Source organism: Gymnoscopelus braueri, assembly GCF_963280865.1.
Source record: "Gymnoscopelus braueri genome assembly, chromosome: 18".
Taxonomy (NCBI): Eukaryota; Metazoa; Chordata; class Actinopteri; order Myctophiformes; family Myctophidae; genus Gymnoscopelus; species Gymnoscopelus braueri.
The window spans coordinates 23,577,971-23,603,546 of NC_137618.1; the positions used below are offsets into that span (position 1 = coordinate 23,577,971).

Here is a 25,576-nt window from a genome sequence, read left to right on the forward strand (position 1 = left end):
CTACTAAAATTTGTTTCACATGCGTACTGCAGTCTCTTGATGCTGCTCTTGATGCTGCACCCCCTACACCCTCTGTTGGCCTGGACAGGGCATAGACCAATGGTGCACAGCTAGCTATGACCCAGAATTATCGATCCATCCTTGTCGCAGTGAAACCTAATGTAGTATTCATTCATGATCATTAATTGATAATCATGTAAAATGCCTCAATTAGTCTGAATAAAATAACAGTAAAAAATACATGAAAATGCATGAAGGGTTCATTCCAAGTTCCAAGTTGACTTCTTTTCATTAGCAGCCAGTCACCGTGTTGGGTCAGGTCAGTTACTAAATACAATTTCTTTGGTAATTAAATAATGTAATAATTTTCAATTACTGAAAAATCTAACATTGAAAATGTTGCACCAAAATGGATACATTCACAAAAACTCACTCAGCCATTAACAGCCCATGCCCATCCCATAAGTATCCCATAATTAACGACTCCTCAACATCTCCCCCACAGAACCCACCCTCCAACCTACCCCCTAATCTGCAGGTGGAAAGAGTTCACACACAGAGAGGCTGTGTTTACACATCAGTACATTGCTGAGAAAGAACTCTATCTAGCAGGGGAAGGGTGTCAGAAGCTGAGGTGTGATTAGGATGGCAGGGGTCTGGATTGAAAAAGGGGACCCCCACTGTTCTACTGAGCTCTCGGGTTGAAAATGGCCATATCTATAATGTAATTATAATATTGTCCCCACTCCTTTGGGGTATTTTTGTGTGTGATTTGTCCTCTGCTCTTAACTGTAAATTGTAACTACTCAGGAGCAGTGGGCAAGTGCCATATACAGTGCCCGGGGAGCAGTTACTGCAGGGTTTAAGTGTCATGCTCATGACACTTACAAACCTGGCCGGGGTGTGAGCCATGAAGTCTGTGGACCTTCTGTTTCCCAGGTGGCCTCTCAACATTCAGTTATTTTTGTACTAAAAAAATTAAGCTTCCAATGCAACTGTTATCTACACATTTTTCATTTATAGTTGGGGCTGAAGTTAATATTTTTTTCATAATGTAATTAAGTATTTCATATTACATTTAGTCATTTAGGCTAGGATACTGTTGAGCTGCTGTTGAGCACAAACAAACATTAATCTCTAATAGGGTGCTGTTATCACTACGCATCAAATAAGACTTAATGACAGACAGTGTTCCTGTCTGAGTCAGCTGTGGGGTCATGACTTTTAAAAAACTAATGTTTTGGTTTCATTCCTGGCCATTTGGTGTCGATAAGAGGTTGTCCCATGATCACAAACAAACGCCATCCATCACACTGAAACGTGATACTATCTCAAACGCCCAGCATCTATTCTTGCTCAAGGCGTGAATGAGGCCAGATGGCAGCGTTGCCAGGTTTTGTGAGAGAAATAAGCAACCGGGTCTATGAAAACAAGCCCAAATTGGCTATTTGCAAATAGCTGGCTATTTGCAAATAGCCAGAAGTTGCTTATAATAAGCGGATATGGCAACGCTGCCAGATGGGCCAGATGGCTCATTCAGATGCTGATGCTGCGATGGGAGGTCCTAAGGTTGCGTACACATGCGCATCCTGTCTCTCTGCCGTTCATTCATTTTGCACCTACAGTAGTATTGTGCGGTCAGATCACATTCAGAATAGCGCGAGCTTGATCTAAGAAAACACGACACGGTAAGCAATGCATGATCGTGAACATAATTTATTCTGAATTATATTAATACTCTTCGACTGAGTGTCATGTTGGTAATGATGATACAGACAACGCTAGCGCAGCTAATAATAATTATGCGGTAATACGACTCGGGCTAGCGGATATAGCCGGGCTGCTCGCTGCCCAGTTTAGCATAGCTGTTGTGATTGTCTGTGGTGGCTCAATACAAAATGTCTGATGTAAATGTTGGCCTCTTTGCTAAGTAGGCTATACGATCAGGCTGCATTGTGTTGTTGTTTTGTTGTTGATGGTATGCTCCGTCCTCCTAGCCTACCTCACATCTGTGATCTCCCCCTTATGTAGCTCGGATTTATTATTTGTGACCTATTATTTCCAACGTCGTATCGCATATTTGAACGCATTGACATTTCACTTCGGATGTGTTATAGTAATAGTACAATTGGGGTGGTAATGATATAGCATAAAACAACTGAAAGAAACACAACACAATTTCACACAGAAGTGCGCTGACTTCGCTCCCGATCAGCTGCAGTGGCCGATGGGATACAGGAAAAGTAGGCACTTGAGACTTCTGGGCACTGGGCAGTGGGCACCATGTGAAATTGGCATTTTTTTTCCAAAATGTGAAAAAGTAAAGTATAAAGGTAGACTATGCTTTGGAAAATGGTCTGAAATAATGTAAAGTATAGGCCTACATACGATAACATACCCCCTCTTGTGTGTTGGCTGGTGAGGCGCGTCCTAGTGAGACCTGATAGAATGGGTTTCATTGCGCGCATACTGGTTGCACGCATACTGGTTCTTATCAGTGTGACGTCGTCTGTTAAGGGGTCTATTGTTTATGCCTTAATGAGGTTTTATAGCAATTTGCAGCAATTGTTGAAATGTTAGGACTTAAATGTCAAACGTTCAAGCATGTTCAAATCATGTATAGCCTACTTCACCTTATTTCAGACCATTTTCCAAAGCATAGGCCTACATTTTTTTTTTTTTGTGAAAAAATATATATATTTTAAATTTGATTTAACAGACTTCTCAGTTCCCGTTCTTTCTACAGACATCCGGAGAAACATGTCAATACCTTAAAATTTGCAATATGATGTTGGAAAAATAAAATAGGTAAAAAAAAATACACTATTCACCCGCCAACTGCAGTCCTGGATGGCAATGATATGTGTCGCGACTCACACGAGTCACGAAGCTACAGGGACTGGGGAGATCAGGTGGGGATATCCAAAGCCCAGCCAGTGCCTCTCATGCAATAGTTTTGTATTTTTAATGTTTGTTTTGATATAATCAATGCCAAAATAGAAATGAAGTAATAAAAACACGCTATATTTAGCTGTCAATTAATCCAATTGTTTTGGTTGAAATTGTGAAAAAGTGTGTGTGGAAGTGAGTGAGTAGGCTAGATTGACCTCAACATGACATCTCGCGGAGGACCCAGACCTGGTGGTGGTACTAATGGAAGTGACTTCAAACCCAGACCTGGTGGTGGTACTAATGGAAGTGACTTCAAACCCAGACCTGGTGGTGGTACTAATGGAAGTGACTTCAAACCCAGACCTGGTGGTGGTACAAATGGATACGACTTCAAATATAAGGAGAAGGCCTCACTCTACAAGGAGAAGGTCCCAGACTACCAGATGAGGCAAGTGTACTTTATATCTGTTTAGTTAACCTTTTCATTATATATAACGTTTTTGTATATATAACAAGCTGTCATTGCCATTGGTCAGAAAAATATGTCTTTAAAAACAGTCAATATCTGCAATCATACACTCTGAGTAAATACAATCTTGTTCCTTGCAGTGCTTCCCTGAAGTCTGAGATTTGGAAGTTGAACTTGGTCCATATTCTGCTCTGGCTCCTGGTGGCAGCCCATGCGACTGTCAGCAACTTGAACCTGGTGCCACACGACACAGTCTCCATGCCATTCCAGTGGGAGTACCCTTACTTGTTGAGCCTCCTTCCACTGCTCACCAGCTGCCTGTCATTGCCAAGTAGCAACATTAGTTACTTAGTAATATCCATGATCAGCGCTGGACTGTTCTCTATGGCGCCTCTCATGTATGGATGTATGGAGATGTTCCCTGTAGCCCAGCAGCTCTACCGCCATGGCAAGGCCTACCGTTTCATCTTTGGCTTCTCTGCTGTGACTGTTATGTACTTAGTCATGGTGATAGCTGTGCAAGTGCATGCCTGGCAGATATACTACAGCAAGAAGCTATTAGACGCATGGTTCGATGCCACTCAAGAGAAGAAGAAGAAATAGTGGAATAACAAATATTTATAACTGCATTCCCCCCCCCTCTATAATCTTTTTTCCCCATCATTATTATTGCAATTCAGGGATCATTTGCAGCCAACAGTAAGAAGTGATTAGATACACGGAGGATTTGTATGTTTTGTTTCTTCAAACATTTGTTGCAGCTTAAGCAATATTGCTGGTAAATAATGTGAATGTGGTGTCCAGTCCACTCAATGGGGGTGTGACAAAGTCAGGGAGTACCAGGCCAGCAAACATGACCTGCTATTATCACTCTGCACAATGGAGCTGCTTCAATCACAACAAATCCACCTTTCTCTTTGCTATTCAGAGGTGTCACTATTCTAGGAGAGTTCTGTTCTGTTCTGTTTAGGACAGTGTCATAGTTTGGCATGACAAGAAATGATGATGAAAATGCACACTTTCACATGTACACTGCTAAAGGCATGCATCATACAGCTTTTGCTTGATAGTTATTTATTAAAGGAAGCACCTTTGTCTCCACACTGCTATTGTCATAACCCTACCTCTCATGATTGAATCGGTCTGTATTGGTTTCTCCTATATGTATTTGTATAATATACATTTAATAAAAAGTGGTTATTACAGTTATTGCCAATATATTTGTTACATCATCCAGCTATATGGCCCTTTAATGAAGCATCATAGGTTTGTTTTATAGATATTTTGGATCTCAACCAATTAAGGCCTATGTCATAATAAGACAGTATTGCTCTGCAAAAATAGCAATTATGAGCTTAAAGATCTGCTATTTGTTTTGGCTATATATACTTATTTTCTTTAAATGTTATCCTATAATGACATGCCCAAAATATTGACAAGAGTGAGGTTGAGATTGGTTAAAATATTTATTGTTTACCACTTAAACCACAGCATCCATAGAAAATAGCAGATCGACAAGCTCACAACGACACATACTGTGAGCTTGTCGATCGGCTATCTCCCCACAATAACAGAAAACAGAAAATACACTAGTATAGAGCCCTGAGGGACTCCGCTCAACCATAATGGGGTTTAAGTGGTTAAGAAAGTGGATCCTCATCCAACTCTGTCACCCTGCTCATGATGCAAACCAATTGCGCATGCGCACAGTCGTGTGTGCCACGTACTGCTGACGCTGCCACCAGTCGGGTCGGGATACTTCCTGATGTTGGGACATTGTTGCTACATAGCTAACAGGTTTGATATCTACCACGGTATCGTCAAAACCTGTAACTCAGAGCGAGGTCAGCTCGTCTGATTCAGGTGAGAGGACGGATCTTTAGAGAAATACACTTTGTTGGTATCCACGAAGCTCTTATGTGTTGTATGTGAACCAATGGATAGTTAGCTGTTAGCTTCGCTACATTAGCTACACAGTGAGCAAGCGTTTACTCACCCCAAACAGGTGTCGGGATAATGTCTCATAGAAAGTAGAGACATAGAATACTTTAATGTTGGTCTGCTTTAGTGCGGTCGTTTTTAAATTACTTAGGTTTTACTGTTAAGTGTACTGTTGATGTGTCATTGGGAATCGGCTAGTACACAAGCCGTTTAGCCGGTTGTTTTGCCTAAAAGTGTCATTTTAGGGGGATATTTTGGGGAACCCAACATCTACCATAATATCATCGCTCCGTGTTATTGTCATGCACGGTTTAGCAGAATAGCAGATAAGTGACACAGGAACATGGCCTATATAGCTAATGTAGGTTAAACCTTAGCCTCGGATCAAGACTATCATAGATCCAAGGCTAGTTAAACCTATTGTAATGTATACGCCATTGACAGACCGATGACACAGCGTTTAGATTAGAAGGAGTATGTTGTTGACTGTTTGAAATAGTTAATTTGAGCGTCCTGACATAAAACTGTCAGGGAAATGTTGTTTTTGTATTCTGCAAGCGTTCTGTAGTTAAATGTAGCTATTTGGCTAAACGGTCGGTAGCTATAGCCACACAAATCCCTAGCATCCAGCCAATTATTCATCTGGCAAGCACTACTTTGGCTCGCCTTGGTTTACATGTTATTCAGCATTGCCGGCACGTCACCGGGTGGCGTTCATCAGACTGGGGCAAATAAACGACAGATTATCTCCTAAAAACCCAAATGATAGGCTAACTCCTAGATAGATGTCGTATGCCATGGCCAGTGTTCATTCTGACTGCAAAGTGCCTACCAACAATCACATTTTTTGTCATAGCCTCCCTGTTAACTACACACTTTCCATTCATTCATTCATCTTGATAACAGTTAATCCCTTATCAATTTGATTGGTGTTTTTGCAACACACACCCAAAGTGAATCCATAAGGAGTCAGGTCCCAAAGTTGCCACCTCACCTGGTGATATCTGACCCTTAGACTTTGGAAGCAGAGTGTTATAACATAGCTGAACTAGGAGACCGGATTCCCTGCTTTTCCTTAGTTAGCTGCCTTGATTGGATTTTGTTCTTCTCACAGTAAAGGTTAGTAACACAAAGTTCATTTATCAGGCAACAGTCCAGTACCTGAGGGTAGTGGTGGCTTAATCTTGTTTGAACATAGCTTTGTGACTGAAACATCACACATTCAGATTATGTGGATTTACATTAGATTATTGGTAACGTGCGATTGTTGACCTCACCAACGGAAAAGAAATAACAGATGGCTATTGAGTCGTTGCATTAGAATCATTGCAAACAAACACAAATCACAGCCATGACAGATTTGCACAGTTATTAGTTCTACATTACCGATCTCCTCAGAAAGCATGACAGCATGTCTCCAAGTAAAGATCCATGCCAATATGACTACAGTCAACTTGCCTCGATAAATAGGATAAAATCCATGCTCTCACTGTAAAGCACATCATTTGCTTAGCATTGCATGAAACCTTATTTTGTCTAATCAGAATGCTCTCAAATAAACCTAGTGGCATTGTTGTGTCATAGCTTTACATTAATATAGAAAAAAGCAAGTGTTGTGTTTTTGTGTTTTTTTTAATCCCCCTTTATCATTCCAACAATTTCCTCCCTAAGTGGTGGGAGCAGAAGAGGGCAGACTGCACCATGAACGGCCAGCTGGACCTGAGTGGGAAGCTGATCATCAAAGCTCAGCTGGGTGATGACATCAGACGCATCCCCATCCACAATGAGGACATCACCTATGATGAGCTGGTGCTGATGATGCAGCGTGTGTTCCGGGGAAAGCTGCAGAGCAACGATGAAGTCACCATCAAGTACAAGGACGAGGGTAAAGCCTGATTTATACTTAATAGTATAGTGGTGTCGATAACTGAAAGGAACTTATTTTCAAGCTAATGTGTCAGTTATTTTCGAACCTGTGAAAACCTCTGCCAGCCTCTTCAGACTCCATCTCATCCCGTAGTAGTACTCCTAAACATATTACTAGGCCCTCCAAACAGACAGAAGGCAAGTGACACAGTTTTAGTTTGGCAAAATGTGCTAAATGTTGAAAAAGAAAATACACACTGGTTAGTTGATGTCTGTACTGTCTGTCCATTGGGCTAAACTAGGCCGTAACCTTTTGGCGACGGATTATTTGGGGCCATGCTTGTCGGGAATATTGCCAGTTGTTCCATTTATACTGCTATGTGGGACAAACGCTAGGCAAGGTTTGGCGAATCAGTTAAGCTGACGGGTTGGGTTAGCCAATCTGGGGCTTATACTGGCTTAGCGGCACAAACGTGACGTAACGCCAATCCGTGAAGCTGACAGTTTTGGGGAAGCCGAGGAATACAATTTCCAGAACACACGAGCATTTCTGCATTTTTCTCAGACGATACAGATATTTGTGATTTTTCGGTTCTCTGAACTGTTGTTTGTAATTACCATACGGCTCTGCACACCTGGGTTATATGAAACACACTCAGTTTCACACCGAACCGTCGGGACAGGGATAAAGCTTGTGTGACACACAGACACACACAGAGATTCTGTGAATTGTAGTGTATATATATATATAAAACATATAAACGGATGATATAGATTGATAGATAAGGGCACTGTCACTTTAAGACTAAAACGAGAGGTTTGATGATGTCGTGGGTGATGTCATTGGTAGGCGATACTACAGTACAAACTAACAATGTGTTACATTAGTGATATGTTGTTAGCTTGTAGATCTGTTCTTTTTGGACGTGAGTCATGCAACACTGTCGTACTACGTATACTTTCTGATGTGCAACGCCAAAGTTCTCTCGACACATGACGTCACTTACCAGCCTGCTAGATCTGATAAGAGTCTAAACCCAAATCTTATTGATTCTTGGGTCTCAATAACTTCAGAACCGGGTCCGGACCAGAACTGGGTTTTTGTTGATCGGATGAATGGGCCTCGAGATATGTGAAGGACAGACAGACATACAGACAGAATTAATATTTAATTGTTGTTTACTTGTTCACGGATGTAAGTATGTTACTTAGTTTAGCCTCTTTCCCATATGAACTACCATATGAACATTGTCCAGGGAATCGGGTCAGGACATTGTCAGGTGTTGCCCTTTCCCTTTCACACATGGAGCACACAACAGGATGTCTATTTCAGAGAATTCAAACTTGCTCTCACATAGTTGTAATTGTCTGTTTGATTTGGCAAGGGGTGGTGTCTGGGTGGACGCACACGTTAACTCTCCCACTTCAGAGTGTGAGGGAGAGATGCATGCAAGGATTAAATGCAATATTCTTTTTATTAATTCCTTCCACAGAATATGACAGATGTGAAAATGAAATATGCATAGGAATTAAACTATTTGACATGCAGTCTCCCATTGATGCACCCGCTATAAGGACTGTAAATAAAGATCAGTCGAAAGGGAGTAGGGGCAGTATGGGAATACAGAAAGGGCGGAGATGTTTTATTCATGAAAATAAAGATATGAAGCGTGTTCATCGGACATTTAACTATGGTAAAGAGACTTCCATAATCAATAGCTAATAAGCGAAACATTGTTAAAACACAAACACCTCTTTGTTACTGTAGTAATGTTGACAACAAGGTACAACCTAATTTTCCTATGAGCTGGACAAAGCTTTGTCTACATTACTACGATGGCCAGGAGGTATCATTTGTGAAGTTCAAATGTGAACACATTTCCAATTTCAGTATCTCTTGCTCCAAACAACTCGGAAAGACTCTGCATGTTGTTGGCAGAATTTTTGCGGTGCAAGTCACCAAATGCATTGGGAATTGTTATTTCAGAGTCCCTGCAGGGCAAGTCACAGAATGCATTGGGAAGTGTTATGTCAGAGTTTCACATGTCCTTACAGTAGTACAATAGTATACATACCAGTGATGCATGGGCCGACGCGTAGCCCGCTGGTCTCTATCTCTATCCCCCTCTCTCTCTCTATCCCTCCCTCTGTCCCCCCCTCTCTCTCTTTCTCTGGAAAGCAATTGAATGGACTTACTTGTGTGTTTAAATTTGTTTTTCTTTCTACGGGTAGCGAGACGGGCTGGGTCGTTGATTTATATTCATTTTTGCGGGTTGGGGCTGGTTGGGCTCCCGTGCCTGGCGGGCGTGGCGGGTTATGAAAAAACCTGACCCGCGCATCACTAATACATACAGTATATGTTAGAAATCATCAAAAGAATTATTTGAACATAGTTATCATAAAGTATTTTACAACATATTGGCCAAGTGTCCCATAATCCCAGTAAAGGATATAGGCGGCTGCTCTCGATATATATATTCCTTTACTTTCTATTTATAGTATAACATAACGTTTTCTATTTATAGTATAACATAAAGTCTGTTCTGTGTTCCCTCTTCTCTCCTCTTGCAGATGATGATCTCATCACCATATTTGACAGCTCTGACCTGTCCTTCGCCATCCAGTGCAGTAGAATACTCAAACTCACTTTGTTTGGTAAGATATGAGAGTATTTCCAAAGTGTAAACATCTCACAGACACAGATTTGCTCTTCATTGTTTGTCAAAAACATGTTATCATTTGATAAACTGAATATACTGTACCATATGTTCCAGAATAATCAAATGTGCTCGTATACTCTTTTTAACCATAAAAATAATCTTATTGTGATACAATTACTTAATCCTTTATATTGATGATTATGTCCTCTATACATTTATGTTTGAAGTTAGCAGAAACCTGCCACTGGAGGGCAGTGTAAGCATGTGTTTCAGCCCACTCAATTGCCTGACAGCCTTTTCCCTCCCTCCTGAGTAATGCCAAAGCTCCAGCTCATATTATGAGTTGGAGCTTTGGTATTGTTTTTGCTGCAGCTTGCCAGGCAAACAAATAGATATATTCAGCAAAGACTAGTTACTCTGCCAGTTATACTTGTTCTTGCTCTCTGTTTAAATGTTTTTCCAGATATACACCTCCCCCAGTGGATTACACCAAATCACTAGCTTCATATAGCTAGCTCCATATTCTCATTTCATGTGCTAATGACAGAATAATTCGTTCTACAGTGCATTGCATTAAAGGGGTAGTTCACCCAAAACATTTTATTTCTATGCTTTACTCACTCCATGATGTGATGAATACAAGGAGAATTTTTGTTTGTATAACATTCCTTAAAGTTGAAGGAAAAATCTAAAAACTAAGAAAATACTTGATGAAATGAAGTAAACGGCAGCTGCGATTAACAACAAAACGATATCAAAAATATTTTAATAAACTCCAAAACAAGTGTAATCTCACTAGCGCTAGTGGTGTTTGCCTTTCTAAAATATAACCATTACAAGAAAAAAATAAACATTTAAACTACTTCCGGGCAAAATAGACGATGTATGAGGCAAAATAGCCTCATACACGAGCAAAGAACGCGTCTGGGCGTACCCGTGGGGTCAACTGGAGCTCATTCACACACACACACGAGTGCCCAAGTGCGTGTGTGATTTGTGCACGAGGCGATTGGTCTCTAGCGTTAGCAAGATAGTTTGAATACACTATGAGTGTTTTTTCGAGTTCAGTTTATAAACCGTTTTTGGATTTCTTCATTCGCCGTGTAAAGGAATGTTACACAAATAAATTCACCTTGTATTCCTCACATCATGGGGTGAGTAAAAGTAAAAAATAAAGACATATTTTGGGTGAACCTGTCAGTGTCTTTACGTGTCAGACACACATCTCTGTGATCTCTTATGGAAATGTGATGTAATTTCCTTTTCTCCACTCTCAATTACTCCACTGTACAGTCCACCGTCCCTGCTATTATTAGCTAGGGAGCACAGGGAAGTCAAAATAAAAGCAAAGGGAGAAAAAATGAATGCTCTGTTGTATTATTTTTGCTCCATCCCAATTACAGTTGAGCTCTGGAGCATTGACACATGTCATGACCTCACATGGAAGCGCTTTTCCCAGACGTGTGTTGAGATTCGGAGCGGGTGGAAATAGCTGGAATCTCCCAGCAGTCCATGTCTCCATCCAATGCCTCCTGAACCCCCCACCCCAACCCCTAAACGCTGTGACACACTAAGCCATTGTCAGATCAGATGACCGAAAATCATTTGTAGAATGTCTGGTGTGTACACTGTCGTCTGTGGTAGTGGGGCGTCTGCGTTAGTCGTGCACCCGACCATCAAGCACAATCACCGGTGGCAATAATGGGGGGGGGGGGGTAGAGCTCTCAGGTTGTGTGTGTATGTGAGAGAGAGAGCGTGCGCAAGAGAGATGTACGGATGTTTAATGTCAGTAGCTAGGCAGAAGGCAAGTGTGTGTGAGAGAGACTGCAAAGTTCCAATGTTACTATAGGTGCCGTTTCCACTGAGAACGCCTTTTGGGCAGCACCAGTCCGCCATGCATTTCTATGGTAAAGACGCGCTGGTGCGCTCCTCTTCCCACCGTCCGAGCATCGCGCTTCAGCGCTCCCGGCTTTTTGGGCGCAGCGCCCTGGGCGCTTCAAGCTGGAAACGGTTCAACTTTTTGGCAGGTGTGCCGGTCATTTGATCCTCCTGATTGTATGCGACACCCCAGTAATTTACAACCCGACGTTGAATCATTACTACAACCACGAGAAGTCCATGTTTTAAAAAATTCTGCTAAGCCGTGCTAATAACATAGATCAGGACATTTGAGCACAGCAATGGTTTGAACGTTGTGTTGATAAACACTGCATGTGAGTGTTCTGGACATGATTATCCACGGCGCTCCAAGGCTCTTTCCTCAAGAGACGTCAAAAGACGTCATTTGCTTTGGCAATGTAAACATATGTTTCCCATGCCAATAAAGCCCCTTTGAATTGAATTGTATTGAGAGAGCGAGAGAGAGAGAGAGAGAGAGATATGCATGATCGTCCAGGTTTCAGAGGAGTGATTGCTCTGTTCCCCTTTGTTGTGCAATGCTACTGAAACCTTTTGGCTGGACTCACACATGCACTTAATTCAACGCATCTGAAACACAAGCCAATCTGTCAGATGTGTTCATTTCGACAACATTTCCCATGTTATCTTGCGGACGGTGGGCAGTGCCGGCAGGAGGGACGGTTTTTCCTGTGTGTTGTTTGTTAGACCTACGTTGGAGTGTTGGCTCACAGAGAGAAAACTACAAGCGAAATGGCTGCCAAGTGGGGTCAACACACACATTACCACTTTCACCTGACGTCTCACCCAACTGATCCTCTGACATTAGTCAGTTTGGTGTGTAGGGGCCTTAAAACTCTGCACAGTGTCAGGCTCTCAAACGTGAAACGCTGGAATCCAGTAAGGAATGTCCATTGGGACAATTTTGTCTCCCATTCAGGCCACCTTCTATGGTGTTGTTGGAGTCCTTGAAAGAGGTACTTTCAGCCAGCCTGGCATGGCCAGACTAATATCACTGCGTAGATATTAGTCTGGAATCTGCATTTCCGAGAGGCAAATTCGAAAAATGCCTCTGGTGATAAACCTGCCCCATATTTGCATTCTGGGCCCTGATTGGTCCCTCACAACTTCGGAGGGAGAGAAATCCAATCTCTATTGAGAGGGGCCAGACCTAATCTGCCAAGGGGATTTTTTTTCTCGCAATTGGCAGATTCGTCTGGAACCAGGCTAACTTTCAGCCAGGCGTCCCTATTTTGGGCATGCCATTATATTATATTGTCAAAAAATAGTAGATCTATGTACAAGCGTGAGCTTGTAGATGTGCTATTTTTGATATTACAGTAATCGTATGGCAGCAGTATACTGTATAGGGCTTAAGTGGTTAACTGTATTTGTAGTGCCTACAAAAATACATCGAGTCAGTTGTTGCAGCCACGGTGGTGCAGGTCACACGGTCACCAGGGTCATCCTCAGACCTCAGACCAGTGCCCTCCCTGCCACACCCATGTTTCCGTGGTTCCATGGTCTGTTGGACTCCTATTGTAGCTGGCAGGGTGTGGCGGTGATGAGGCTGCCATCCCGTCTCTTTTGCAGCCCGGGCTCTTGGACGTAGTCTCTGAGCTATTGCTGTAACCTCAAGTCTGCAATGTGAAGAGCCCTGAGGAAGGAGCACTGGGATATAAATAGTAGACGTATTGCATTGCGACACGATGTGAGCTTATAGATTGTATATTCTTATAAAAAAGAAAGCCTAAGTGGTTAACATATTAGTAAACTGGATAATACACGTTCCTTAGAGCAAACATGACACCTCAAACATTCCTTTTACATGACAAGCTCTCAGGCTGCTCCCATGATCGCAGTATGTGGTCAATTGTTGGCCCCAGGAAACACCTACACGGATGTGAGCAGCATGAACCAATGCAGCTTGGTTAGTTTGCCATGTACTATGACAGACGCCCTGACATTTAAGCACTAGTAAATGTTAATCCCAAAAACACACACTCTCATGGTTTGGTTTGGAACTTGTTCAGTTTTGTCCTCAGGAATTTTCCCTGAATCACTGAGCTCAATTCTGCAACTCATCCATTTTGATGTCACCCACAGGTTCAAGTTCAAGGCCTCATTGTCCCCAACAGAACATTTGTCTTGCAGCAAAGTGTGCACAGTAATACATATAATTTCTTTTTAAATACATGAACATACACCACATGAATAAGAGAAGACTGTATTATGCAGGTCTTCTGTTAGAGTGATCAAGGATCGTGTTCTATCCATCACTGTCCTGGAGGTCCAACACAGTGGGATGGCTGCTGTGTGGAGACGGAGAAATGTTTGGCTTGGCTTAACTGAATTCCCTTCAATAAATATAACTGTGATGATTTGCTCACTTTCTCTTCTCTCCCTTTCTTTATCCTCAGTGAATGGTCAGCCACGGCCCCTGGAATCCAGTCAGGTGAAATACCTGCGCAGGGAGCTCATTGAGCTCAGGAACAAAGTCAACAGCCTCCTGGACAGCTTGGAACCCCCCACAGATCCTGGCCTGGCTGCGACAGCGCCAGACAGTGGTAAATGCACACAAACTTGCCAAAACAAAATCACACTTATTTGTTAAATGTTTTGGTATGTGGAAATACTGTTGAACCAAATTAGTTTAACAGGTTATTTTACTGCAGACTGTGGAAGATAACCACACAGCGGCATACTTGATATGAAATGAAGAATGCAAGTGTGCCATGGTACCTTATCACCACCCCCACCCCCCGATACAATAGACTGGCTGACTCCACGACAGCGCTAAAACATTGTTAGACAGTAATACTCGTTTTATAGACTGGAGTGTTTTTTTACTTTTAGATGAGGTTGTAAACCTTTGCTGTTATGTCTCTAATGACTTCTAATGGAGATGGCATTAACAATAACGCTAATAACACTTCTTCTTAATCCATACACCCCTGGCCAAAATCATAAAATCGGCACCAACGTTTTGTGTGTGATCCGGCACGCGGCAAGCATGACCAAACAGGTGGATTTGTTTTTCCTGGACTCGGGTAGAAGAGTCTTTTACTAGGCATTTGTTGTATTAACGCCCAAAACCAGAGGTTTGTGACGAACAGCCCAAATCTCTCAAAAGCCCTCGTAAGATGTACTCATGCGATGGTTTTATAGTTTAATAACAATGGATCTGTTTCCAATGAACGCCCCTCCACAGATGACTCCACACTAGTGCTAGTTCTGCTATATTTGCTATTTTCTCTCTGCCTTGTATCTATTTTCTGTATCTACTTTTCCATGTAGCATCATGGTTTTGATTACTTCTTTCTAAAAAACATACCTCCCTTTTACTCCTCTCTAGAGTCAATGGACGGGCGAGAGGGGAAGATGGTGATGGCTGACCCAGTGGTGAAGCAGGCCACCCCGGTCAGTGCTGCTAGCATGTCAGCCTTCGACCCCCTGAAGAACCAGGATGAGGTCAACAAGAATGTCATCTCAGCCTTCGGCTTGAGCGAGGACCATGCGTCAGGTAGTACAGATACCACTGAATTAGTCTCAGGATTCAATGTTGAAAGTTAATTTGTTTTGGGTTTGTTTGAGTTCCTGAGTGCATGAGTGTCTGCTGTAGAAACATTAGTTGATATAAAGAACACATAAGTATTAATTATAAATAACTAGATATAGATAATGCGTACACATACAGTGTCAGTTAATGTATGTAGGAATATCTCACTCTAGCTCCCCCTGGTGTTGCAGCTGAGGAGCGCTCAGGAACCCCAGACAGTATTGCCTCTTCCTCGTCTGCAGCTCCACCACCTGCTGTGGCCCCTCAGCCCCAGGCTCCCTATGCAGGAGTACAGCAGGGAGCCCCAGCATCCATGGATGGTGAGACACACACACACACACACACACACACACACACACACACACACACACACACACACACACACACTCTCTTATCCCGTATTGTTCTAGTGTATAATGGATTATTAAGGTGTACACATTTGTTTTACCACTGTAAGTACACACAGAGACACACTCCAAGGAGGAACGTGCATATGTGAGTAGGAATCTATAAAAGCATAATGCAGAGAGTCTGAGACTAGCAGTTGGGCTGGTTTAACACTTCTGACTATCTATAAAAAAATGGTAGCAGTCCACTGAGACCTCCTGCACACGTGTGTATGTGTGTGTTTGCTGTGGTCAGTGTGGTGCAACATTGGGTGTAATTCCAGAATTGCTGCCAATTCTGCCGCACTAAAATCTCACCCCCTACTGAGCGAGGAAGTTGGAATATGTTTCACCTGGACACTGATCCAAGGCCAAAGCACAGTTATGGCTCTAACCTAATAATACTGGGGTTGTATACCATTAGCTGAGGCTAAATCTGAACCTTATGATAACCTCTACCAGGAATGTCTGTAAAGGTTAGGTTGGAGTGTCTTCGGAGTCGTCGGCTCCAGTAGTATTGGTCCTTAGCACAAATGTCATCGTCCAGTGGTTCTCAACCTGTGGGTCGAGACCCACGGGGGGGGTCCCCAAATGATTTTGGCGGTCCCCAGATGATTAGCTTAATGTGCAACTTTGTTTACTCAATCAACAGTAAACAAACCAACATACAGTATAAGAGTGTACATGGTATCTGGATATTTCTAAAGTGACAATTTAAGGACTTTTAAGACCTTTCAAGACCTTTTTAACACCTCTGAAATGGAAATTTCATTCCGTCAAAAGTAATCAACAAACTATAATAGGAAAAACTGTCAAACCTAGGCCAAATTGTTAAATATTACCAAACAAACAAAATGTAATGCCTCAACTCCTACAATTCCAAGTGCTTGTCAGGGTGGGGTGTCCAGTTCACATAATATGTGAACTGGACACCCCACCCTGACAAGCAAAATAATCATATTGTGATTATTTTGGGGGGTCGCGGCCTGATAAGTTTGAGAACCAACGTCATGGTACACCACCCAGGAGTGTTTTTCCTTCTCTGTTCCCCACGCAGTTTTTTACTACGTTTTTTTTTATATGAATGCGTCAGTGTCACAACAATCTGGGAACCCATCGCCAACTGAAAATAAAAAACAGCGCCCTCTGCTGTTTGTTCTATGTCTGTTGGCTCTGGGCGGACGATAACGTAACACCAGAGCACAAGGAAACCGGTGTTTGTGATGCGCCTTCAGCGCATCACTTCCGGTTGGTGCGACTATGTTTTCATTCCCACTAACAATATTTCTACACGGAACACTAACACCACTTCTCCCAGAGAACATGGATCGTTTTGGTTATAAGCCCACTTGTTTCTATGATGAAAGAGTAAGTTAAAATGTGAATATATTTCCGTGGTTTTGTCTGCTCCGCGGACGCTATTGTTAAATTAGTTTCGGTTTGTTTCGAGGGGGAAAGATCGACGGACATGTGAATCCCGCCCACTACATGTGATTGGGTAAAGCGCGGCCTACTTCCTGATCTGAATGCGCACTCGTTATGACGAACCTCCCCGACAGATTCCAACGCAGTGCAGAAGCTTGAGAGATTAGTGTCACAATAATTGAATCCCTGTTTTTCTTATGAAAATTGGTCCAGAGTTATAGACGCTACAAATACATCTTTTATTATATTGTGCAAGCATCTGAATTCAGCTTAGGCTTATTTTGGTAAAACACACATCTCTCCACTCTTTCTTACACGCTGCTTTTTCTTGTCACCCAGACATAACTGTGACTAAAGCATTTACTCCAGGAACGCACTTAGCCGTGATATTATCGCTGTAGATGGTTTTATTGAATCTAGATGCGTGCCATTGTGCCACTCTCGCTCAGTCTGCCCGTTATTCACTGTGAGATGTAATTTCATGCCCCTCTATGTTTGCCCATTCTTAAATCAATTTCATTTGTGTGCATGGAAGATTAGCAGACTGGCTGTAGGCTGCTTGACATAACCAAGATCTACGAACAGGCAGCAATGGTAGTGGCTACACAGCACACTGTTGTTACAGTTCTACTTAACAGCTGCTCATTCCTACATTGGACCATATTCTTGTAGAGCCTCAGTAGGTTCCATTAAATGAGGAATGAGACCTGTGGCTCACCACAGAGGAATCTTAATCAGCGTTGTGTAAACAACACTGTCCGGCCCGGCCGAGCATTCGTCTTAGTTAGTGGAGGCCTTATCACGGCCCCCTCCTTGTCTTATCGCTTAACACTGACATGTTGGACCCAGACCCAAGGCTACACAGAAAAGGGGTTTTGTCTCCGCGGGAGAGATAAATGAACGAGGGATCAGAAATACTGTATTGGAGAAGGAATGAAAATAAGCAGCCCCAGCTCCCCTCCATCTCCTCGGCACTGATCCACTCCAGGATGCAGGTCAGACAGAAAGCAGTCTTCCACGTTAATCTCGTCTGTCCGTGCTCTCCGCCCGAAATGTGCAATTAGGCGCGGGCTTTTCACGTTCTCACTCATGTCTTCATACAGAGGCGCAGGTGCAGCCCTGTAAGTGAAGCGTCGCCTGGTGTATACCACCTCGATCTTGGACAGCGTTGAGCATTTCTCACTTGTGGCTCAGCTCAGTCGGCCGCAGAGGCAAGTTAAATGTAGGAGAAACTCTCCAGTTGTACCCTTAGAGAGCCATAACTTAGCCACACAGCACCCCAGAGCCACCATGCCACTGACTCCCTTAACCACACCTGCAACACTGGAAAATCAGCACACACATGGTTGTTGTGAAAACCATCAGTTTGCGGTTTGGCTCAGGCAGAGGCTCTATATAGGGTCTGGTTTGCGCTTAGTACATCCAGGTGGTGGGGATGGCTTAGTCACATTATTCAGGCGTAGTCTGACAGAAACATAACTAGCCTTAAAAAGAAATGGCAAGCTCAGCAGAAAGCACCCAATGTATTTTTTTTAAATTCCCGTAAGACCAGAGCTGCCTTAAAAGCCAGACCTTTTCTCATGACAACGACTCGTTGCGCTTGCCACTTTGATGTTCACATTTGACTGTTTTTCCAGGCAGCGGCAGGTATGCCTGCTGCAGCAGCCAACGAGATAACAGCACGGAGGTCTGATGGGCTTGTCTGCATGAGCCTTTCAAGTCTCCTGAAACACAGAAGGCACATGATTTCCAGGAATTGTAGTTGTGGTGGGGTTCATATGCCCCCACCACGTCTGCATTGATACCCCTCTCGTGTTTGTGTGCAGGTCTTCATCCAATAGATTCAGCACTGAGCCACTGACCTTGGGTCTGTTGGTGACTTTGGCCAAATTATGTCTTGCCATGCATCGGTGGGCCGACCAGATGCAATAACGAACACGGCAGAGTTTTCTGGAAATCCATGGCATAGACTATCGTCCTCTCGTTTGTTCCCTCTTCGGTCCCTCCCTTCCTCTTTCTCTAGATTTCCAAAGCTGCAGATGGTCGGCACACGGCTGTAGTTGCGAGGGACATATTTCTCCTAGCCAGGCATTCCCGTGGCGTGCAGGGCCCCTTCTCCTACTTCACCCTGTCCTCCTCGATGGTCCTCACTACTCTCCTGTGTCTAGCTGCAGAGAGACTGTTAGTCAGCATGCCAACTTCTAGCTTCACCATTATAGCAGGACAGTAAATGTCTGTAGGCTATTGAATAATGGGCTAAAACAAAGACCTGCCAATGTATGAGAAGTTATATAAGGAAATAGCTGAGGTTTGATTCCAAATGAGCATATGTGGTCTTTTAAAGATACCCTCAGGCTCACTTCAATGCCAGCATAGGTTACTGGTGGCCACAAGAATGCTGCTAATTAGATCCATAAGCAGATGGTATAGATTTTTTTCCCTTTAGTGTAAAAGATGCTGATGAATTTAGGCAGTAGATTGTTAAGGCAAATGGTGAAATGCGCACGTGTGCAAGAATGGATCGGACAGTTGCGTGAGGCTCTTTTTTTTTATCAGATGGGCAGACGTGTGTTTGGTGGGATTTAGTTCTTAGTTTCCAAACAGGCCCGTGTTTTCTCATGACTCCCTTATTAAGGCATCCCTAGAAGTCGGACGAATTACAGGCAAACTGCGTTTTCCACGGAATCATTTTTCCAGTTCTGTTTTCGCTTCTCCAAAAGCGATGGGCCAACTGCCTACCTCTCCACAGACCTCCAGTCATTTCTCTGTTCCCTGAGCAGGCTGATGGCCCGCATATTGTATTCACTGAAGAGAAATGAACTCCCCAGGCCAATGAGGCCTGACGGCAGCCCATCCTTCCATCACTGTTGCATAACACACATGATGGATCGCAGACTGGAGACAACATGCGAAGCAGCCAATTTCACACACACATGTGCACCGACTCACACAGTAAACTAAAGATCATGGCGTTCATGTTTTGAGTCATTGTCAGTGGGCTGACAGATGGTTGCCACATCAAGACTGACACCAGTGCACTGCAAAGCTATACTTTTGCTAAATACATATTTTGTTGTATGCAAGTATTTCATATCATCAATTAGCATAATGTCAAGTTTCCATGACTTAGTAGTTCATACTTTATTTTAAGTTTATGAGTTTTATTTTTGTCTTCCATCGGATTTCTGGCACATAAAGCTTCAGCTGCTAGAACTTGGCATGCATTCCATTGTGCGCATGCAACTGGAATTCCCATAAGGGGAATAAACGGTATCGTATCACATGCATCTCGGCATTATCTATGAATTATCGTAATGTGACTGTGCTACTGTGAAACTGCTGTGTGAGTTGCTGCATTACTGCAAGGGTTCCCAAACTTTTCAGGCTGCGACCCCCCAAAATAATCTTATTTGAACTGGGGACCCCCCACCCTGACGAGCTCGAATTGTAGGCATTACATTTAGTTTGACTCGGTTCCACAGATAAATTACTGTGAAAATAGCCGAACTACAAGCCAAATAGCCGATCTACAAGCTCACAGAGCTTGTAGATCTGCTATTTTCACTATGTTTACCTCTTTCTTACGTAATATTTGACAATATGGCCAATTTGGTATGAAAGAGATCTTAAAAGTAATTAAATTGTAACTTAAGAAAAGTGCAGATACCCATATACACTTATGTTGGTTTGTTTACTGTTGAGTGAGAAAATGTTGCACATTAAGCTAATCATCTGGGGACGCCCCCCAAAATAATTTGTGGACCCCCCTTGGGAGTCCCGACCCCCAGTTTGGGAACCACTGCATTACTGGACTGTAGTGCCATTTCGCTGAACTGACCTTTTCTGACTAAATTAGTCCTTTGAAGAATTACGTTAGTTGTCTCTCCCGCAGGCCATAGGCCTCTTTAAACTCTCAGGAGTTCCATAGGGCTCCATTATCATCCTTCTCAAAGTATGGAAAATCGGCACTCGGGTTTTACTGGCACATGAAAAACCAGTGAACCCTGGTACAGCCTTCTCTCATTTGTCTTTACCCTTTGTGCATTTTATGTGTTGTCACCCTACTTTACATGCCAGGCAGGAGATCTTGGAGTGTGTTTGGGCCTTGTAAAGAGGAAAAAAACGTTTTGCCAAGTCCTTGCATGTTTGCTGAACATGCAGACATTAGTTGGAAAACTTTGCCCGTTGGTTTTCAGAGGGGAAAAAAAAAAGTTTCCATGTTTTCTGAACACAAAATTGAACCATAATTGTGTCAAGAGTGTATTGATTAGTGCTATGATAATAATCAAAGAGACTCCTCATCTAATATGATGTTCCAGACGAGGCTCACTTTAGTGTTCACCCTGAAGAGTGTGTTATTGAGAAGGTTGTAGTGGGATGACTGGGATCATCCTCCACATGTGGACATAGGCAATGTGGACTGGTGAAGTCATGGTTAATAAAAGCATTGAAGGAAGTCGCTGTCTACAGACTTAAACAGGCCTGTTTGCACAGACGGCAGTCTCTCTGCACCGATTCAGAGACGTGTTTGGATTATGCATGTGTTTGTGTACATTTCTTTATGGTGGGTGGTTATATGGGTCTGTTTAGTGAGAGTGAGAGTCTTTGTATGTACAGTATGGAGCCCCCCCCCCCTCCCCATGTATTTCTGTCTGCAGAGGCACCTGTCCTGTGTGCTGTACTGTTTAGCTTGGAGCTCCAAAGCTGACTGTAATGTGCCATAAAGAGTTGCGTCTCGGCACTAGGCTTTTGGGAACAAATGGTTTTATAATGGTGCTTGCAGCTGTTTGCGCTGAGGCACTGCTTTTCTATTCTGTCCTGATGCACAGGTGTAGATGTGTGTGCATGTAGAGGCATGTTGCACATGGCATTGGATAAAGGCGCATATTAATGATGCGTAGACTAATTGTATATTTGCTTTTTTAAGTACTGTCTATCAGAATTTCCGCTAGGAACTTATGATGCCGGCCAACAAGTCTGGAAAGATTTGAGGTCGTCATAAAACAAAAAATAGTCATTTGGACTAAATAAGCCCAAGGGGGATGAGAGTTAAAACAAATATACATTTAATAGACATAGTCAATTTCATAAAATGACTGGCCATGTTAAGTTATTTATTCTCATAGTTCTGTAGCTTCAGTTCATATCTGAAGAACTCTTAGATCTGTGCATGCACCCTTGCTCATCTCATCAGAGTAAAGAAATTATGAAACTTCACTTCAATTTTCTTTTACCACACATTATGTCAAACAGGATTACTGGCTAATGGAAACGCAGCTGTGTACATGTGGTATGGTAACGAGCTGTAAAATTGGAAGTGCTTGTGTCCTGAGACTGTGTTTGTGTATGCGTCTTTAGGCCAGGTGTACCAGCAATACCAGGCTCCAGGTGGATACCCCCCTCAGCAGCCAGCTGCTCCACAACAGCAGCAGTATGTGCAGTACTCGGGTAAGAAGAAAGTATACTCACAGTAAACTTACCACATGCACACAGTGGGCATTTTCCTCTTAGTTTGAGTATTTTGCTCTTAGCATGAAGTAAGAACAAAATGGCCACCACTAATGGCTAATGTTTATTTCAACGTCAGTTCTTATTCCTTTTGGTCAGGGTGACTTAAAGTGAATACATAAATATTTTGTCTCTCTTAGCAGGATACAGCGCCCAGCCTGGAGCCCCCCAGCCTGGTCCTCCACAGCCCCAGCAGCAACAGCAGCAGTTCCAGAACTACCCACCCCCTGCCTCCCAGGCACCTGCCCCTGGTCAGGCACCAACCCCAGGTTTCCCGGGTGGCCAGCAGCAGCAGCAGCAGCAACCACCACCACAGGGAGCCCAGCAGTATCCCCCGGGAGCCTACCCTGCCCAAAACTACACTTCCCAGGCTTCCCAGCCTGCCAACTACAGCATGCCCCCCAGCTCCCAACCTGGCCAAGGGTACCAGCCCCGCCCAGGGTACACCCCTCCTCCAGGTGGCACCCCTCCACCAGGGGCCGCTAACCCCTACGCCCGCAACCGTCCTCCTTACGGCCACACTCAAGGCTACACTCAGCCAGGCCCTGGATACCGGTAAAAGAGAAATGGAACGTTAAAATCCTCATATACAACCGACCCCCCCTGCCCCCCCCCCTACACGGCGTGCGGATCTGCCCTCTTGCCCCACCCCCGCTCCACCCGTACAAATATCAAAATGTCCAAATACGCCAAACCCCTTTCAGTCTGATCTTGTATGTATGAATACAAGACTCCGTCTCTCCAACACACCACTGTGCTCTGTCCCTGCTGTGGGACATGTTTTCAATTTTCTGCTCCCACCACATACACACACACACACACACACTCTGTCTCTACTACCCCTCCCCCCCCCCCCCCCCCCCCAACCAACACCACTCTCCTCTCTGTCTGTCGTTGTAAAGATGTTAATGAGTCTGTATCTGCACACACTGAAACCAGGCTGTCGTTTGAACTCTCGTTGGTGGTTTTCTTTGCGGTAAGCGCACGCGTTTGGCTGATGTGACCGACATCCACGTCTTCAGTCGTGCTCGTCAATGCAGAGATGGAAGTTTGATGCTCTTAAGCGTTCAGCTGAACCACATATGGGTTCACACAGAGCACTTGGTTAGACGCGTTTCTAAGACACTATCCTAATGAAGTCGTAACTTTTTTTTCCCCCCCTTTTGTCGTCGTCATTTTGTTTTATTTGATCATATCCCATCACCATGTTGGTATTAATAATGTTCCATTGAAACTACCCTATGTTGGGAACACTACTAGCTGAGGGACGTGTAGGTCAATGCACTCAGAAGGATCCTACAATGTTTAGCCTTTTAGATCACCTCCAGCATGGCTTATTGCTAATGCTGTGTGTCTCTCTCTCTCTCTCTTTCTCTCTCGCTCTCTCTCTCTTGTTTTACTAATATATAAATCAGAAATTCCACCTTCAAGTGATATTGTTTGTTAATGTATAAACTGTAACATTTTTTTCTCCTATGAAACCTAATAAAGGACTGAGACCCAGTTTGAAGTTTGTGTTGATATTTGGTTCCTGTTGGCACTGCTCTTTGTTGTTCCCTCTGTCTCTCTCTCTCTCTCTCTCCACACTTTGCTCACGTTGTGGTTTGTGAGTTCATGTCTCTTGTGTTGAGCTTGGCTTACCAATGCCCTCTCTCTCCCACCCGGATTTGGAAAACTGTGGTAATGCTGGTATTCATATTTGTTTTCCTGATGGAGGGTTGTGGTTGGCCGGGTCCGATGGCAAGGGAACATGTGGCTGGTCCCTCATGTCAAACTGTCTAAACTGAGCAAGGAAAAACTGTGCACAGAGTTTATTATGGATGATTTGGTTTTGTGTCTGTATTATGTAATCTGTACATACATTTAGTGCTGTACGTTTCAACAAGAAATATCACATTTTGGATGTTTGTTTTCGTTACTCTTAATGTATAGCCAACATGCAGAGAACAGAGTGCTGTTAGAGGACAGGCAGAGATGCAGTGGCTTGTTGTGTTCGTCACATGCACCAATGTTTGAGATGTCCCTATGGGAGCCAGTGTCCTGAGGAAAGATTGAAAAGCTTTGGAGAACACAGACTATTTATTAACCATTGGCTCGGGGAATGCAGTTAACCATGTGAAACCTAGCATCCTTAATCTGGGCATGTCATAATATGCAAACATTCTGTGAAAATGTCAGCTCTACAAGCTCCTTAAATAGCCGATCTGCATGCTCACACGCCACGTTGAGCATGTATTTCGGCTAATTTCGCCGAAGACGAAGAGATTTGTTGTTGAGGGAAGAAGTATAGACCCATGGGGGGACCCCGGTCAACTAAGTATATAGTTAACAGAATAGTGGTCAAATGCAAAATGTGGAGTTTTTGTATTCAAACTTCATTCATTTAGGTGAAATTAAGTTTAGGAAAGGAACGTACATGCCCAAATGAAGTAGTGTGGCCTATAATGAGGCCTATGTTTTTAGGCCACATTTGTTTTCTTACAGCAAACTTGTTGGATGGACATGGTATAGTATATTTTTGGCGTACAGTAGCCTACATCAGTGGTTCTCAACCTTTTCAGGCTGTGAACCCCCAAAATAATCATATTTGAACTGGGGACCCCCCACCCTGACAAGCGCTTGTTTGACTTGGTTCCACAGATAAATGTTGAAATAGCCGATCTACAAGCTCACAACGCCTCGCGTTGTGAGCTTGTAGATCGGCTATTTTCACAATATTCTTTGTTTTTTTTGCCTCTTTCTTATATTTGACAATTTGGCCAGTTTTTATAGTATAGTTTGTTGATTATTTTTGTTTTCAATTCTCTCGTAACATACTCACTATGGGATTCATAAACCCCCCTGGGGCTATAAGCCATACAAACCCTCACAAACCCGCACGCCCACCAGCCCACGAGGCCCCGCCCCCACGGGCGTGACCTCCGGCCTCACGGGCGCCCCAGCCCTCCGGGCTAGGGTGCGGGACACAGAAAAA

The 25,576-nt window shown here is 43.4% G+C and overlaps 2 protein-coding genes across 4 annotated transcripts; both read left to right on the forward strand.

Moving 5' to 3' along the window:
* The first annotated feature begins 1,563 nt into the window (after positions 1–1,563).
* Positions 1,564–4,551, forward strand: jagn1a (jagunal homolog 1a). Its single transcript, XM_080457171.1, has 3 exons — positions 1,564–1,688; positions 3,074–3,340; positions 3,502–4,551. The coding sequence occupies exons 2-3, from the start codon at positions 3,114–3,116 to the stop codon at positions 3,962–3,964; spliced, it is 690 nt and encodes a 229-aa protein (XP_080313297.1). The 5' UTR covers positions 1,564–1,688; positions 3,074–3,113; the 3' UTR covers positions 3,965–4,551.
* Positions 4,552–5,084: 533 nt separating this feature from the next.
* tfg (trafficking from ER to golgi regulator) lies at positions 5,085–24,106 on the forward strand. 3 transcript variants are annotated; one of them, XM_080412996.1, is made up of 8 exons: positions 5,085–5,224; positions 6,974–7,187; positions 9,740–9,823; positions 14,145–14,291; positions 15,080–15,247; positions 15,457–15,603; positions 22,453–22,542; positions 22,743–24,106. In XM_080412996.1, exons 2-8 carry the CDS (start codon positions 7,004–7,006, stop codon positions 23,159–23,161), a joined length of 1,239 nt encoding a protein of 412 aa, XP_080269122.1. In that variant the 5' UTR covers positions 5,085–5,224; positions 6,974–7,003; the 3' UTR covers positions 23,162–24,106. The 3 variants fall into 3 exon arrangements, with proteins under 3 accessions (XP_080269122.1, XP_080269123.1, XP_080269124.1); XM_080412997.1 differs by having other exon boundaries at positions 22,746–24,106; XM_080412998.1 differs by having other exon boundaries at positions 15,475–15,603.
* The last annotated feature ends 1,470 nt before the right edge of the window (positions 24,107–25,576 follow it).

Bases quoted from the DNA above. Each gene is read 5' to 3' on its own strand.
- tfg (XM_080412996.1), top strand. From the start codon at position 7,004: ATGAACGGCCAGCTGGACCTGAGTGGGAAGCTGATCATCAAAGCTCAG. The intron at 7,188-9,739 runs GTAAAGCCTGAT...CTCCTCTTGCAG, and splicing joins CATCAAGTACAAGGACGAGG to ATGATGATCTCATCACCATA. The intron at 14,292-15,079 runs GTAAATGCACAC...ACTCCTCTCTAG, and splicing joins TGCGACAGCGCCAGACAGTG to AGTCAATGGACGGGCGAGAG.
- jagn1a (XM_080457171.1), top strand. From the start codon at position 3,114: ATGACATCTCGCGGAGGACCCAGACCTGGTGGTGGTACTAATGGAAGT. The intron at 3,341-3,501 runs GCAAGTGTACTT...TGTTCCTTGCAG, and splicing joins GTCCCAGACTACCAGATGAG to TGCTTCCCTGAAGTCTGAGA.